The sequence below is a fragment of the Heteronotia binoei genome, chromosome 6, assembly GCF_032191835.1.
Source record: "Heteronotia binoei isolate CCM8104 ecotype False Entrance Well chromosome 6, APGP_CSIRO_Hbin_v1, whole genome shotgun sequence".
Taxonomy (NCBI): domain Eukaryota; kingdom Metazoa; phylum Chordata; class Lepidosauria; order Squamata; family Gekkonidae; genus Heteronotia; species Heteronotia binoei.
The window spans coordinates 72228653-72245963 of NC_083228.1; the positions used below are offsets into that span (position 1 = coordinate 72228653).

At 41.4% G+C, this 17311-nt stretch overlaps 1 protein-coding gene across 1 annotated transcript in view; it reads right to left on the bottom strand.

Moving 5' to 3' along the window:
• Positions 1 to 17311, bottom strand: part of SORCS3 (sortilin related VPS10 domain containing receptor 3) — a 900280-nt gene that overhangs the window by 517418 nt on the left and 365551 nt on the right. The window contains exon 3 of the mRNA XM_060242676.1: positions 4050 to 4149. Within this exon, the coding sequence (XP_060098659.1) occupies positions 4050 to 4149 (100 nt within the window). The remainder of the gene's footprint in view (positions 1 to 4049; positions 4150 to 17311) is intronic.

A 17311-nucleotide genomic window follows, 5' to 3' on the forward strand; every position in this document is an offset into this window, starting at 1 on the left:
GCGCTTTAGGAAGGGGGCCAGCTGCCTTGCCCGCCTTAGATGAAAGAAGGCTGAATTAGCAGTGGCTGCTATCTGGGCCTCCATTGATAGCGAGGGCTCCAGTAGAACTCCCAAGCAATGACCTGGTGGGAGAGATATTTCCCTCCCCAGAGCGCCCCGGCCCACACAAAGGACTTCTGTCTTCACTGGATTCAGCTTCAGCCCACTCAGCCTTAACCAGGTTGCCACGGCCTGCAGTGCCAGATCCAAATTCCCCGGGATGCAGCCAGGCCGGCCGTCCATTAACAGATAGAGCTCGGTGTCATCTGCATATTGGTGACACCCAAGCCCATACCTCCGGGCAATCTGGGCAAGGGGGCGCATGTAGATATTAAATAGCATCGGTGAGAGAACCGCTCCGTGAGGCACCCCACAATCTAGTGTGCACCTCTGGGACAGCTCACCCCCGATTGCCACCCTTTGTCCCCGATCTTCGAGGAAGGAGGAGAGCCATTGTAAAGCCAACCCCCTAACCCCTACGTTGGCGAGGCGGCGGGTAAGTAGCCGATGGTCGACCGTGTTGAACACGGCCGACAGATCTAACAGCATCAGCACCGCCACGCCACCTCGATCCAGATGCCGTTGGAGGTCATCTGCCAAGGCGACCAACACTGTCTCCGTCCCATGACCTGGGCGAAAGCCGGACTGGCAAGGGTCTAGGACGGAAGTGTCATCCAGAAAATCCTGCCACTGCAACACCACTGCCCTCTCAATGATTTTACCTAAATACGGTAAATTAGAGACCGGTCGGTAGTTTGCCAATTTGGCCGGGTCTGCTGTGCTTTTTTTCAGAAGGGGGTGGACCATGACCTCTTTCAAGGATGTTGGAAAATGCCCCTCCAGGAGGGATCTATTTATGATGTCCCGTACAGGACATCTAAGCTCCCTCTGGCAGGATTTAATTAGCCAAGAGGGGCATGGGTCCAGATCGCAAATTGTTGGGCGTGCAGAGGAGAGAATTCCGTCAACTTCCTCCAGACTGAGTGGGTCGAAGTGGTCCAGAACTAAACTGGAAGACAGGCACGGAGTCTCCAGTTCATGTACTGTATCCAATGTGATGGGCAGGTCCTGGCGGAGCGACGTGATTTTGTCTGCAAAAAATTTCGCAAAAGCCTCACAGCCTATTTCTAATTCTCTAATATTTGGTCTGCCTTGAGGCAGTGTGGTAAGATGTCCAATTATTCTAAACAAATGTGCATGGCGCGAATTTGCAGACGCAATCCTGGCCGCGAAGTAGTCTTTCTTCACGGCCTTGACTGCCATCTCATAAGACCTCATAAACGTTCTGTAGGATGTTCTTGTCGCTTCGTCACGAGTGCACCGCCACTGCCACTCTAGTCATCTGAGCCCTTGTTTCAGCTGATGTAACTCCAAGGTATACCATGGAGCCAACCTCATATAAGGGCGCAGAGGGCGTCGAGGTGCAATCTTGTTGATCGCCCTGGATAGCCGATCTTGCCAGGCATCAACCAGGGCATCAAGGGAACCGCCAGTGGGCCAGGGATCCCGTAGAGCCATTTGGAACCGTTCTGGGTTCATCAAACTCTGCGGGCGAGCCAAAATAGGCTCTCCGCCCTTACAGGGTTGGGGCAGCGTCTCCATACGGGCCTTGAGGGCTAGGTGATCCGACCATGGCACCGCCTCCATCGCGATATCGTTCACCCGAATCCCGGATGCAAAGATCAAGTCTAGCATGTGCCCTGCCTGCTGTGTAGGGGTCATAATAAATTGAGAGAGTCCTAGTGTCGCCGTGGAAGACACCAGGTCCAATGCCCGATTGGAGGTCGCGTCATCGGCGTGGACATTGCAGTCACCCAGGACCATAAGCCCTGGGTACTCCAATGCCCAGCCTGCCACTGCCTCCATCAGGGATGGTAAGGTGCTGGCTGGTGCGTTAGGCGGACGGTACACCAGCCAGATTGCCAACCCCTCTCCAATATCCCACACCAGGCCGGCACACTCAATACCATCGATTGTTGGGGCCGGGAGAGCCCGGAAGGAGTAACCCTCCCGTATGAATAACGACACCCCTCCCCCCGCCCACTAGTCTGCAATTGGTGAAAGACCGAGTAACCCGAGGGGGGGTCATCTGGGTGAGAGCCACCATCTCCCCCTCTCGCACCCAGGGCTCGGTCACGCAAGCCAGGTCCACGTCCTGCTGAAGCAGGAATTCCCTCAGGATCTCAGTCTTATTGTTTACGGACCTGGCGTTGCATAACACCAATGACGGAGGTGGGCAATTCCTCTTGGCCCCACTAACTGTCACCGTTGGAATGGGAAGTAGACTGGAAGGGGGCCAAGCACTGTTTTGTCTCCACCCCCTTCCCTTATACTTCTGTCTATTCCCACCGTCATATTTTCCCCTTCCCAGGAGCACTGGAATCCCCTGGCCGGGCATCCACACCTATGTCCCGGTATACTCTTATAAATAATTATGTGATGGCCGCACCCTCCCGACTAGATTGTCTCAACTCACCGCCCAGATCTCTAACCTACCCTCCACCTTCAGTCCCTGGTTACTGGCTCACTATAATTTAGTCACATCTATTTTAATTAACATCCGAACCCACCCTAATTCTCCCTCTAATTGATTAGTCAAATTAGTCAAATTAATTCATCTTTCTTGGCACATTAATAACCCCCCCCCCCTATTCCTATGTCCCAATTTAATGTGCAGTATAAATAAATCACTAGATCTCTATGCATTTAAACATATAAATACATAAAAAAATAATTAATCCATATGCATTTAGATAAGTAAATACATAATAATAAAATCCCATTACTAATCAATTATAAAATTCCAATTAAATCAATAGTAGTTCGATTAGTAGTTCGAATTCACCCCAATAACTCAGAAATGTAACAGGAGATTCTCTAGCTGTGACAACATCCCCATCTAAAGATCCATGGCAGCAAAATAAACATCAGTGTTGAATCTGGTGCCCTGACAAGAATTGGATAAACAGTAGTAAAAATAATAACGGCAAAATACACCTTCAGATGGATATAGCAGAAGACCAAGATGAGTACTTTGGAAAATCATCAAATATAATAGCTCCCAGGCTTTCCCGTCACACAGAACTGATGCTGCCATTCAGTTATATATGCTGGCAATCTGTCTCTGACAGCATACAATACAGAAAAGCATCTGTTCTACCAGCAAGGTGAATCAACATGATGATTACTTTAAGCAAAAAAGAAAAGAAAAACCCTTACAAGTGACCCTGAATTTCCCTGTGATGAATCAGCAGAGACTACGAGTACACCACATGGGAAAGCAAGAATCACGCTTCTTCCTACACATTCCAAGCACACATTTGGATCTTTCTGTTCACTTTGACCACACTCTGTGTTCATTCAGATTTGTGGCTTTATTGAATTCTTGCTTTTTCAATATATGCTTAAACAGTAACCAAGAATGCTGACATTATAAATCTAAATTTCAGCCATTGAAAATAAAATTAGGAGACCAGAGAATTTCCCAGGAAGATATATTTAGCTACTGTACTTCTGTTGCTCATGCTTGGGTCTAGTTCCCAGAAGCCAGAACATAATTGCAGCCCCATTCCTTAACAGGATCAAATTGATTTCGAATTAGAAAGAGACCATGTTCCAAAGACATTAAGGACCTTGGGTGTAGGACTTCAGTTTCAGTTTATTTTGGTTTAATAGTACATAAGCCATACACCATAATTTTTTAAAGAATTTAAAAACATTGCAAAACAATTTTTCTGCCATGCAAGTTTGTTAGGTGACCTTGGGAAAGGCATGCACTTTTAGCCAAACCAACCTCACTGGGTTGTTGTGAGGATAAAACTGAGGAGATGAGTGATGTAAGCTTCTCTGGGTCTCCAGGAGAAAGCTCTCCAGATGTTTTTTGTCTACAACTCCCATCAACCCCAGCCAGCATGGCTAATGGCTGGGGTTGATGGAAGTTGTAGGCAAAAAACATCTGGAGAGCTACCGTTGGCCACCCCGACTTAGATCATCATAAGTAGCTTTCTTACCTTTCTCTTGTTAGTAGGACTGACATAAAGATAACTCAGCACGGTTTTCAATCCCACTTTGTCATTTAGCTTTTCATAAGTAGTACCATAATCTGTGGATCTAGAGGGGGGAAAAAACAAATTTCAATTACTTGCATCACATTTATACTCCACCCTTCTTCAACAGAACAGTCCCGCATCAGCAACATTGTTGCATCATGACCTGTAATCCTAAACAGACTTTATCCCTTCTAAATCCATTGAAGTCAGTAGGCCTTGAAAGGTACGACTCTGCTTAGGAGCCCATTGTCATAGAATTATCAGCTGTATTTATTTTTCTGCAATTCTGATCCATTGATTTTAGCAGGTTTTTTACAAGCTAAGTTAGAGTCCTACATTATATGTTGGTGGGTTTATATAATGGAGAAGAAAGCAGATGCCCCTCTCCATCCATACAAAGGACAGATCTGACCACAATGAGTAAAAGCTATGCAATGCATCTGCGTCCCACTTGTTTGCCAAACCTGGTGACCACTGGGAGACCAGGTGGAGTGGAGACATGGGGGCAGCCATCTGAGGTGACATGATGCCACTACCTGGGAAACCCAGAGGTGACATCATACTGCTCTTTCCATTAGTGAAATCACACAAGACCTACTAGGAGGGATATCTACTACCCCAGGAGGCACGTGGAAACTCTCGTGTCACAAGTTCTTACATGCACAAGGAAAGAGATGAGCTGTGATCCCCACTTTGCTTGTGTGAAAGAGTATGACTCAAGTTATGTATTAATTATTTTAAAGATTTCTGGGTTTGTTAAAGTACATTAAAATGTTTAGTTTTTCAGGCAGGGATATTTGCTTCTGTCCTTTTCATATGACAACAAAGTCTAACAGATTTTGTTTTCTATATGGTTCTCAATAGAAGTATCTAGGGATGGGAATATAAGACTTCACACAGACACTCCCAAGGTAGAGGAAGAAACCTTGAGACATTACAGAAATAATGAGCAAGAAGTATTCTTGTAACAAATATAGCGGAATAATCTAAATTGAAATCATGAGGAAACAGAGGGAAGGCTGGAAGCAGAGAGCTGGGGATAAATATGAAGTTTAAAATGGCAGATGCTGAACTCATCTCTGGATAACAGTCAAATTGGCATCTCTGGTGTACTTAGTTTAAAGCAGCTGTCTTTGTGCCAGGCATTATTTTTCTGCCTGTTGTCTCAGTGCTGGCAAAGTCCAAAGGGTACAACAGATGATCAGGAGGTGGCATTCCCTAATTATGAGGGGTATAAATGCCGATTCTTTCTAGGGCTTTTTACTTCATACTATCCCCCTTTGTCACTGTTCTTTCTTTTTTGTAATGTAATGTGTTCCAGGGATGCTCGAACACCTGCCTGTTTGATTCATAGCCTCACCAGTTGTAACAAATGGATTTTTCAATATTCAGTTTGACTTTTGGTCAACTTGTTCATGGCTATTTGGCAGGTTGTTTCATTGTAGTCCTTATTTAGCATGCCGAAAAGTGCAAGTGGATTTTTATGCATGCATGTTCTCACACAGCTCAACTGACTTCTACAATGCACCTATCCTTGCTCCTTAACTGCTCTGCTCGGCAGTTTTTAAATAGACAATTAAATCAGTCACAAATAATATAAGATCAGTCATAAATAAATGCAGTGTTTTAATAAAATTCTACCCCTTGACATTCATCCATGTAGTCCCTAGTAATTACAATGGCTGCTAGTTAGTTTGAATTGGCAGCTTCTTTGTGCATGAGCAGTTCTGCAAAAACCCAATGCAAACCTGTTTGGCAGACATCTGCAGCTGTTTAGGATGAACCAAGCAGACTGAGTGATTAACAGACTAATGAGAAAAGTGGACTACAAATAACATCACTAAATAAATATTATTAAAAAGAGGATGTTTTCTAATATTTATTTGTGTTATTTATACCTTTCTCATCGGGACTCAAGGTGGAATACGTAAGAGTAAGACAATACAATCAATAGGATGGGACATGTAATAAGCAATGCAGTAATATCTGCATTGTAGGAATTTGGAACCAAACCAGAAATCTCAAATAGAAACTGAAGTAAAGCATAAATACTGACATGATGTGCTAAATGATGCAAAACGTACATATTAAAATCCTACTTACAGCAACAGACAGTACAAACTATAAACAGTAGTATAAACAATAAACAGTCCTAAAGCCTTACCCAAGCACCTTTCTGAACCATTTTGTTACAGCACAACTCTATTATCAGTGTAGAAAAGCCACATCAAATAATTCTGTTTTGCATAGTTCTTGGAAAGCTAGGAGAGTGGAAGCCTTTCTGACCTCATCAGGCATACCATTCCATAAGGTGGGGACCACACAGCAGTTGTTAATTTTGCCTGTTTTCAGGTTGGCATCTGCCCTGCTCAGATGAATGACACTGTTGTGGCAGAATAGAGAGAGAGGTGGTCTACTAAACAGGGAAGGTTTGTTCTTTTAAGGAAAAAAAAATATCAAGAGCATTTACAGACCAGCTGTTCAGGTGCCATGGCACTCAGAAGTGACTGCCTGGCTAGAACATCTCACAACTTCATAAGAGGGACAGCTCTCACAAGAATATGAATTGTACAATGGGGTGTGCCTTTTTTCAGAAGGGCTTGGGATGTGGATGATGAGGTATTGGTCACCTGCTCCAGGCTGCTGCAGATAGAAATTTACAGGAGGAGGAAGATAAGGATGCTCTCATGCCCTCTTCCCTTCTCAGTATGAGTTCACAAGAAGGACCCTTAACAAACAAAAAGAGTGATGAACTACCATGGGCAGAGTCACAACATCCCATCTGATGCATCTGAGAAAGAACCTACAGAACTATTGTACAGTGCTTATTTCTCCAATTCACAGGAAACAGGATTACAAACTACACATTTCCCCAGAGCTTGCTGTGGTGAACACCTCATTCCAAAGAATATGTGTAAAAATTACAACTTTGTACACTTAGTTAAAATGCAGAGATTTGCCTAATACCTCCTTCATAGATAAGCAAAGGGTTATAGATCAAACATTTTTCCAGATAACATTCCTGAAAGCATTCACATTGGTCGTTTTCGCACTCACCTCCAGCCGGCGCGACCCCCCCTCTTCACCGCGCAGGATCTGCGCGGATTTCGCACTAAATGCCGCGGAGCAGCCTTTTGCGCCAGAAACTCCCGTCACAAAAGCCGCGCAAACGCCAAACTGCTTTTTGGAGATTTACGTTTGAGCGGCTTTTGCGACGGGAGTTTCCGGCGCAAAAGGCTGCTCCGCGGCATTTAGTGCGAAATCCGCGCAGATCCTGCGCGGTGAAGAGGGGGGTCGCGCCGGCTGGAGGTGAGTGCGAAAATGACCATTGTTTGGCTAGGAAAATGCTAGTTCATATGTTAATGGTTTCTCCTTGTGACCTAAGGATTCATTTGCAAGAGACCAGTAACTTTCTGAAGGTGGAAGGGTGATGATGTCTAACTAGAGAATTCCAGGAATGAAAGGCAAAAACCAAATTATGGCCAGAAGGAGAGAACATGACTTAATGAAAAAGAATCAGCATAACACAAATAGAAATAAACTTAATAAATATAAACTTATTCTGCTATCTCTTAATTTACCATCAAATTTTAGATCTAGGGAGACAGGAATAAATATATCACTCCATTTGTTTCTGCTCTGCAGTTAGATAGTTCTTGCTGATTTTTATAACAAATTTTAATTTAAAAAGTTATTTTGTTTTATTAATCAGGTGTCATGGTAATTCTTCTGTACTCATGTGCACCAAGGAGAAAAGAGAGAAGGTAATGAGACTCCTGCCTTTATCAAAATTTATACAGCAAGTAAAATTTCCAAAGTTGTGCCCAGAGTGCAAGCCAAACAAATGATAGTTTAGGGCTTTAGATTACAAGGGAGTCTTAATTTAAAAAATAATAATAATAACTAAATATACTAAACTGCATTTTTCCCCCTGAATGCTATGAGGTCTCTTAAACCTAGGGGCTCAGAATATCTTAAATCCAGCCCTGGCTGTTCCTAAACCCACAGTCCTTTGGTGGAGGTACTCAGGATAATTTTGGGTTCTTAGAACTAGTCTTTTAAAAGAGACAGAAAAGAGACATTTTCCAGAAGAGGAAGTTATATTGGCAAATCTCTAAAAGCTTCAGCAACAATCAAAGGAATGTTGGTTGGTTGAGAAGAAGTGGGGCTGAATTGAATTTCTCATTAGAGACTAACAACTTGGGACCTAAACCATCTTCCTAAATGCCATATCCTCCATAGTAGCATGAGATGTCCGCAGGCAGAGAAACACTACTATCAAATTTACTGAGACGTTGGATTCTAATTGCATTTCTTTTCTAGACCTTATGATCTATCAGGATTATGAGCACAGAGTGGCTATTAAACCCTTTTCTAAGGACACAGATCATGGTTCTTACTTGCATTTTGCATCTTTTCACCCATATCATTTAAGAGCTAATCTGCCATTTTCTCAATTTCTGAGATTAAAAAGAGTTTGATATTAGAAATGGCACAGTTTAATGAATTGTCACATGGAAAAGATATTTGTTCAAATCTTATCTCTCTGAAGGAAGATCTTATCTCATTTATGCAGTTCCTTAATGATTAAATGGAATGTTTTATGCTGAAAGCTAATGAAATTGCACACCTACAGGGGTCTGGTTCTAAAGAGAGTATATTGATGGCAGTGAAAGTGGAAGGGGAAAGTGATACTCTCCGAAATAAACAAAGGAAAAGTAAGATACTCTCTTGTGATGCATTTTCAAAACTTGACCGGAAATTAAGATGCAGTGAAATCAAGCTGAGAGGGAAAGATGGCAATGAATTCTTCCCCCTGCGGTTGAGGGGGTAGGCCATGTTGAGAAGAGAAAAGTTGTACTCCAATCAACAAATCAGGATTTGGAAAGCATTTTGGAAAAAGGATTTGGGATTTTTTGTTCTGCTTTGGTGAATGGCTGGACAAGGAACTCTGACTAAGAAGTGAAATGTGATATCAAAAGACAGACTGTGATTAAATGGGCTGCCTCGGATGCAATATGGGTGCAGAAATCAAAGGAACTTAAAAGTTTTTAATCTTTGAGAAAAAGGACTCTGGAATCTGGGGGTTTTGGAGGGGTTTTTTCTTTCCCTTGTGAACAAATAAACATGTAACCATTAATAATGAACAGATGTTAGATTTTAAAAGAATAAGGGAGATGTTGAAGAAGAAATGTTAATGAGTGCAGCTAACATATTTCTCTATATAGTAGATGTATTCACGGTTTGTCTATTTAGTGAGATTGTCTATAATGATATAAGTATAAGATGAAAGATTGAAAAGGCAGATAGCATATTTGCTGTGGAATTGGGTAGACTTGGTAATTTGGCAGACCTGTTTTTAATATGTTATCAGGAGAAATGGCTTAGACGGAGATAGACAAAACATTTAGTTGTATTTTATATAATTTGCTAAGGATAAAGAAATTATTTTATGTGCTTTTTAAATAAGGATTTCGCTAAATCAACAATTTAATTTGTGCTTATAATAGGTTTAAGTTAAGTGAGATAAAACTGGTGTTGGGACAGTTTTGAAAGAAAAAAATCTTTTTTCTTAACTCGTTATATTTAATTTGTGTTTAAGAAGAAGTGTCTAGATTTACATTGCTTTACTAGTTTATTAAAAAAAAGTATTCCTTTTTTAAAGTCTGCTAAAGGAAGAAAGGAAGGTAATATTTAAGGAGATTTTTATACCTGTAGGTAGAATGATCTGAGCATTTTATTGGAAAGTGGAATTATAATTGATATATATGTACTGGTTTCTGTTTCTGTTTTCCCCATTCTGTCAAGGCCCCTTTTCTCCTATTTTTTATGTATCTGCAATGTTTCTTTCCTTTGTAGTTTAAATCAATAAAACTTTAAAATAAAAAATATATATTTTTCTTTTGCTATTGACTACACACCACATGCTTTTGCAATAAAGATAACAATTAATAAGCATTGGCATCTTTTATTGTAAGTTCCTGGTTGTAGAGAATTGTCATATGTGGGCTTCCGTAGAACACAATCATTTAAAGACCTTCTTATACATTCAGATCTAACTAAGACTGAGGTGCCATCTAGTGGTTCTGTTGGGCATTATTGATGTGGAAACTGTAATCTTTGCCCCTTAGCAATCCAGACCAAACTTTTTACCCTGCCTTGGGGAAATATACAATTTAAATTGGTCCATTTCAGTAACTGCAATTCTGCTTTTGTCGTGAATGCAATTTTGTGCAGTTGCAATAAAATCTACGTGGGAAACACGACTCAGACAATTAGAACACGTTTGGCAGAACATTGGTCCTGTGTGAAAATGAAAAATCTTGAGGCCCCATTAATTAACCACTATCTAGAAATGAATCATAGTGTTGATGATATGAGGTTCATTGTTTTGTTTAAATATTCAGTACATTTGGATGATCATGCTAGGAAATGTCTGCAACGGGAAGAAACATTTTGGATTTTCCGGCTGCAAACTCTGGCCCCAAAAGGGTTAAATAACTGCATAGACTTTTCATGTTACTTATAAGTTGTATTATATATAAGTGTTTGCATTTGATATTCTGGCCTTATAGCTATTATAAACAGGTGTTTATAATTTTCAGGTATTGTGCCTTTAAAAATGGCTTAATAATGGTTGTGATAATACGCCATTGGAAATGTTTCGGTGTGCTTGTCTAAGTTCCTGTTCTGTTTGTAGTGGTAAGTTGGTTACCCAATATCAAATTAAGTTTGTATTAGAAATATTAATGTTGCCTTGAATGCTGTATTATTAATTTTTTATAGCTATGATGTGCTAACGGTATCGAAAGCTTTGGTAAGGTCGACAAAAGTCACATACAGAGCCTTGTTCTGTTCCCTGCATTTCTCTTGGAGCTGCCTGAGAACAAATACCATGTCAGTGGTGCTCCTGTTAGCTCTGAAGCCGCACTGGCTCTCTGGGAGGAGTTCTTCTGCAATGGTGGGCACCAGTCTGTTCAGAAGTATTCTGGCAAGGATTTTGCCTGCGATGGAGAGCAGGGTTATCCCCCGGTAGTTGGAGCAGTCTGACTTTTCCCCTTTGTTCTTGTATAGGGTGATGATGATTGCATTGCGAAAGTCCTGTGGTAATCTGCCTTGTTCCCAGCAGGTGACAAGTACTTTGTGAAGTGAGCTATGTAGGACTATTGCACCCTTCTTAAATCTTCGTTCGCGAAGCCAAGCCGAGAGAGAGAGCTATGATGTGACTAAAAAACTTTGGATATCCCTCTTTGACAAAGATATTGGAAATGGTGCGACAAGTGTCCTGCCGGCTCCAGGCTCCGTTAGAGGGACGTCGAGGAGTCTTCCATGAAGATACTTCTTGCTATATTGCACAAGCACTTTGGTCTACAAGCACCTTGTGGCACTAAGCACTTTAAGCAAATCAAGAATGGACTTTGCTGCTTAGATGCATTTTTGTGAAATGATATTTATGTACTTACCCTCGTACTTACGGCTATAGTATCTTGTGATAGTCACTATTTGAATGTTTTGACTTTAAAAAAGAATTTTCTGAATGAATTATTATTTGTTTTCATTAATATCATCACGGTTTTTGGTTCTGCATATCCTCCATAGTAGCATGATGTCCGCAGGGCCCATTTTATGACACTTCCAAAACTCCAAATGCACTTTTCTCAGTTGCTACCATCATAGAGGTTACTAGGAGATAATAAAATACGTTGCTCAAAACCAAAGCTGCCTTATACTGAGTTGAACTATTGATCAGTCTAACTCAGCATTCTCCCTCCCAATTGTCAGTAGCTTTCCATGGTCTCAGGCAGAGAAATACCAGAAATCCAAGATTCTTTTCAAAACTGAGATGCTAAGGATTAAATCTGGGACCTTTTGCATGCACAATATATATGTGCTAGGAATTCTAGCAGAGTTGTGACTTTTTTACATCTGAGAAATCTTACAAGAGCACAGAGTTGTGCTAGCTGACCTTGTAGCTGTTTTCCAGTGGACTATTCTGTAATATCAAACAAACATTCAAGTGCATTTTTGGCACACTATACTATCAGCAACAAGTTATTTCTGGTCTGTTCTACCAGTACCAGTTGATTCCATATCCCATTTTCTTTTCTTGCAATGTTATAACTAGGTGTATTCAGGGCTTTTTTTTCTGCTGGAGCCCACAGGAGCAGAGGTTCATCTGGGCTGACCAGAGCTCCAGCTGGCCTGACCTGCCAGGTAGCAGCTATGTGCTCCCAGGCTAGGTGGCATGGCCTAAAATGCAAATGAGCTCCTGTTGTTTTTTTCCTACAAAAAAAGGACTCTGGGTATATTCATATAAAATACATGTGTGATGCACTGCACTTTTGAAAGCTTAGAAGTGCTGTGCAAACAAAGTAAAGGTCTGTGAAGAGTTCATTTTTCACTGAAACAATGACAGACTGCTCCAAGCATCAGCTGAGTGGAGAAAGACTTGAGAAATGCATGCTGAGGAAAGATTCAGTTAGATTTTTACTTTGACTGAGTTGAGTCTGATTTCAGCCTTAGCTGAGAACCATTTTACACAGATAGAGTACAGGGGGAAAGTTGGCAAGAAAGTTTAGAAAGTTAGGCAAATACTCCCATTTGGAAAATTCCCCTACCCAGTCAAACAGGGAGATAGCTCTGAAGAGTGGAAAGATCCCTGGTCTGTGTGGTTAGAAACTGCCTGTGGAAAACCTTAAGAATCAGTTTAAAACTCAAGACAAGTACTGGTGTTTCTGGAAAAGGTGTACCAGTCTTCTGGAAATCAAAAGAGGCAGAGAATACCCAAAGAAAGTATACTGGACTGTTTGGGAAAACACTGGAACAAAAATCTCTCGACACAAAGATTTTAAGTAACTGTGAATAGCTTGAGTAATTCTCATTAGGCTGAAATATAAGAGCTAAAGTATGTGCATGTACTGATTTTACCTCAGAGTTATATATTGAGTTACCTTAAAAATTTCAACCCCTGATTTTACCTGACCTATCCCCTCTAGAATATTTTGTTAATTTTGAATTTCAAAACATCTCAAGTGCCATTATCAGTGGGTTAAGTTAAAGGGTGATCCTGACCCTTCCCCCAGGTTCCTGGGTTGAGCCAGCAGTAAACATATGAAGCTGCCTTATACTGAATCAGACCCTTGGTCCATCAAAGTCAGTATTGTCTTCTCAGACTTGCAGCGGCTCTCCAGGGTCTCAAGCTGAGGTTTTTCACACTTATTTGCCTGGACCCTTTTTTGGAGATGCCAGGGATTGAACCTGGGACCTTCTGCTTCCCAAGCAGATGCTCTACCACTGAGCCATCGTAAAATATCGTACTGAGACAGGTTTGACAGCTAAAGTTCTTCAAGAAAAAAGAAAACAGACCTCTAGGGCTGCTCAGTCAGAAAGGGAAAGAAAAATGCAGGGAAAATCTTGCCTGAGGGAGAGAAGTGGATGGTGTCATCATAACATGTAATTTAGGTATACATGGTGGCTCAGGAGGAGAAAAAGTTAGATCCTTTCTTTGAAGCTAGCTTACAAGGTCAATTGAGTATGGATTCCATAAAATGAGAGTTATAAATCTATACTCCTGACCAGCTCTGTGATATCATGTCCTTTGCCAATTATGGCAATTGGTTTTTAATCTTAAAATGGACCAAGACAATTTAAGAAACCACAGATTTAAGAGCATTTGGTCAGGGCCCAAATTCTGTACCCATCTATCTAGATACGGAGAACAAGCATATTGATGACAAGTGACCTCCCATTGAAATAGAGCTTGGAATTAGAGTTCCCTGATGTAAAACTGAATACTGGTAATGTGGGAGCAATTAAATCCACTGCTGAAGGCATCCAGTACTTAAAGATTCAAAGGGTCAGGTAGTTCTTAATGGATGAATATCCCTAAATGCTTCGTAATCGAAATAGCATGAGCAGATATGTAGCCCTTTAACCTACTCCAGCGCAGGACTAACCTCTGAAGCAGCCAGATTCACATTATACAACAGCAGGGACATGGGCAGCAACACTAACAGCAAATCTCAGTTTCTCAGGCTGAGCCAAAAGCTGACACAATCTGGGAAAACCTGATTTCCACAATTAATCCCCCTTTCTCAGTTTTAGAAACTGTTTTAAAGGTATGTGGAATTTACTGAAGCAAGTGGGACCAGCTGCATTTGGTTACCTGTCCCCACTTGTTTCAATAAATTGCATAAATCTTGTATTTTGCGTGCCAAATGATGGCTTCAAAAAAATGAGAGAAGCGCAAGCTGTGCAACCATCCTCAGACAAACTAAAAACATTCCCCCTTCCCATCCACTTTTGGGCCTCTGACAGCATGCCGTTTGAGGCAGACCCAGAAGGCTAGCGTCAGCAGTTCTAAGGGTAGCTAGAGAGCATAGGAGGAGATTTCCTTACCAGTTTCCTATCATTCTTTAGGTTGAAAAAGGAAAGCTACCAGAAATGCCTCAACAGCCCCATTCTCTCAACACCTTGAAAAAATGCTGTCAGACTCCCTGGGACTCTGACAGCACACTAATGCTCTCAGAGTCCCAGTTGGCACCCTAGTACTAACCCAACAGGTATGTGCTCCACCTCAATGACAGGGTTAAAAATGAAACCTAAGAGGACTCATGGATCCACCTACCTCTTTCCCTCTCACTAGAATTAGCAGCACTGCCGAGAGATGCTTCACACATTGCTGCTATACTGCCCAACCTCTGCTGCCAGGACTCAGCTGCCCCAACATCAGTTTGCAGTGGGGGGCTGCTAGAATTGGGCCTGAAAGTGGATGCACAATCTGAACACCATGGTGGAGGAGAATAATTCACTGCTGGAAATGCTGCTTGTTTGCTCATTTGCTCATCTGCCCAGTCAGCCAACTTCTCCACCTAGCTTTTTTGCTTCCCCCCTCCATTAGAAACAATGGATGATGAGGAGTAGGGGAACCTTCTTGGAAGGGCATAATTCAGACCCCATAAATCCAATCCTCATCAAACTTGGAGGGCAGGTAGAGTCAGCCTGAGATCTCCTGTGATTTCAGTGTCTCTAGCATGCCAGAGGGAAAGTTCTTCTGCGTTATGAATCTCACAAACCAAACCAGTCCATTTGGCCCCTAAATGTTTGTGATAGTTTTTGGTTCATGAACTGCATATACTACGGACTGACATGAACTGCATTTTCCTGGTTTGAACCCATCCCTACTAATGGCTGAATCATCTAACACTTTAGACTCTGGAAAAAGAGTAGTTAACTGCCAAATCACCCTAAATAGTTGGGCTGGACACATACTAGTGGGCATGATGGAGGCAGAAAAGTAATTCCTCTTTGCCAACGTCACTGCCACTTCATAGACCTTCAGCTGTGCTCTATAATATATTCTTAAAGCTTCATCACAAGTCTGGCACCACTTGTACTCTAGCCCTTAACTATTTCTTAGCTTTCTTAACTCCTCATTATACCATGGAGCTGCTGAGGATGAAGAGTGCATCAAGGAGCAATTTTATCAATGGCCTCTTAAAGGCTCTTACTCGAGAACTTGGTGAGCTCATTGAGAGAACTGTCAGCAGGCCCAGAGATATCTTACAGAGCATTCTGGGATCAATAAGATCCATGTATCTCTGTGGGTGAAGCAAAAATCAGCTCAGTGGGAGGAGACAGCTATCTTCAATCCAACCACAGTGAGGAAATGATCTCTGTCTTGGTGAGGTTAATAAAGTTTATTTTCTGATTAAGTTTCTTTCCCCTTCTTCTTTTTTCCTTCCTTGGGATACTTATTACATGACTGTAAGCTGTATATATGCTGGATTCAAAAGATCCCTGTGCTGGAATTCATGTTCTAGACTTACATGTGTAGATGCTCTCCATTTGCCTACCCTGACACAAAGACATATTTGGGTAACACAGTATGTTCCAAATGATCCAAGAATATAAGAATCCAGCGCTTAAAGAATAAGATACTAAACTCTGCACTTGTAGATATATTAGGTACAGCTATATAGGCAGGCTGATGTAGCAAGTATACATTGATTATTTGCATGATTATTGTACTCTTAAAATTGCAAAGTTTTTATGTGATTTCTTATTTGGATCAAGGTTTAGAAAGTCTCTGGGCAGCATGTCCAAGAAACATAAGAGTCTCTGGAGCTCCCTTAAGAAAAGTATAGCACAGTCCCCAAGGCAATTAGCTCATTTTTGAGCGCACTCAAGTGTGTGATGGTTCATGTGGTTCTTTGACTGCAGACTACAGCAGTAGGCTTTTTCAAGGATGCTATTTTGCATAAATCTCACCTCAGCCCTCAATATATTAGCATCATATAGAGAAACTCTAGACTGGAGACACAAGTGCAGTAGAAAAAAAATGTCAGTATTCCTACTACAATTATTTTTTTTTAATGAGTTAAGATTTCATTTTCATCTGTGAATAAAATTGGGAGAAATTTCCCAGGATGCTAGTTATTGAGAGTTATTACCACTCGACATTAGCCCAATGTGACTCAAATGAAACGAGTAATCTGTCTTGGTCCTACTAGCCATTCATCCACTTTATACTATCACAGTCAATCTGTGTACACTTGATTTTTCTTTAAGCACACATTGAATAAATCCTATGCAAATTTCACATTTATTCAGATACTGATCCCAAGTTTCATTTGCAAAGTCAATACACATAGCCTCTTTCTTAAAAACAGATATATACATGTAAAGGCAGAATGCACACATGTTCACTGTACATGTGAACCAGGTTATTGTATCACTTTCAGTGTTTACTCCCTTCTTCAACAGCAAGCAGTGTCAATTCACAGCCAACTTATAGCAACTCCATGGAGTTTCAAGAAAAGAAACTTTCAGAGATGCTTTACCATTGCCTGCCTCTGTGTTGCAACCCTGATACTCCTTGGTGGTCTCCTATCTAAATACTAACCTAGGCCAACCCTGCTTAGTTTCCAAGAACTGATGAGATCAGGCTAGCCTTAGAAGGTAGGCTTCCAAGCCAATTTAGAAAGTAGGCTTTCATTCTGCTTATAATCATGCTCTAAACAAAAGGGGTATGAACTTCAGAAGCATCTTTATTTTATAAGGGGAAGCAAATCCCATTATCAGTTGGTGGCAATTCTCCTGTTTCCCCCCCTTCAATAACTATATGTTATAAAGGAATAATGGAATACAGGCATAATAAAGGAGTGGAACTGGGGGTTTTCATTGATGCCTAGTTGTAGGTTGGGTTAAAGGTGAGCCCTCTG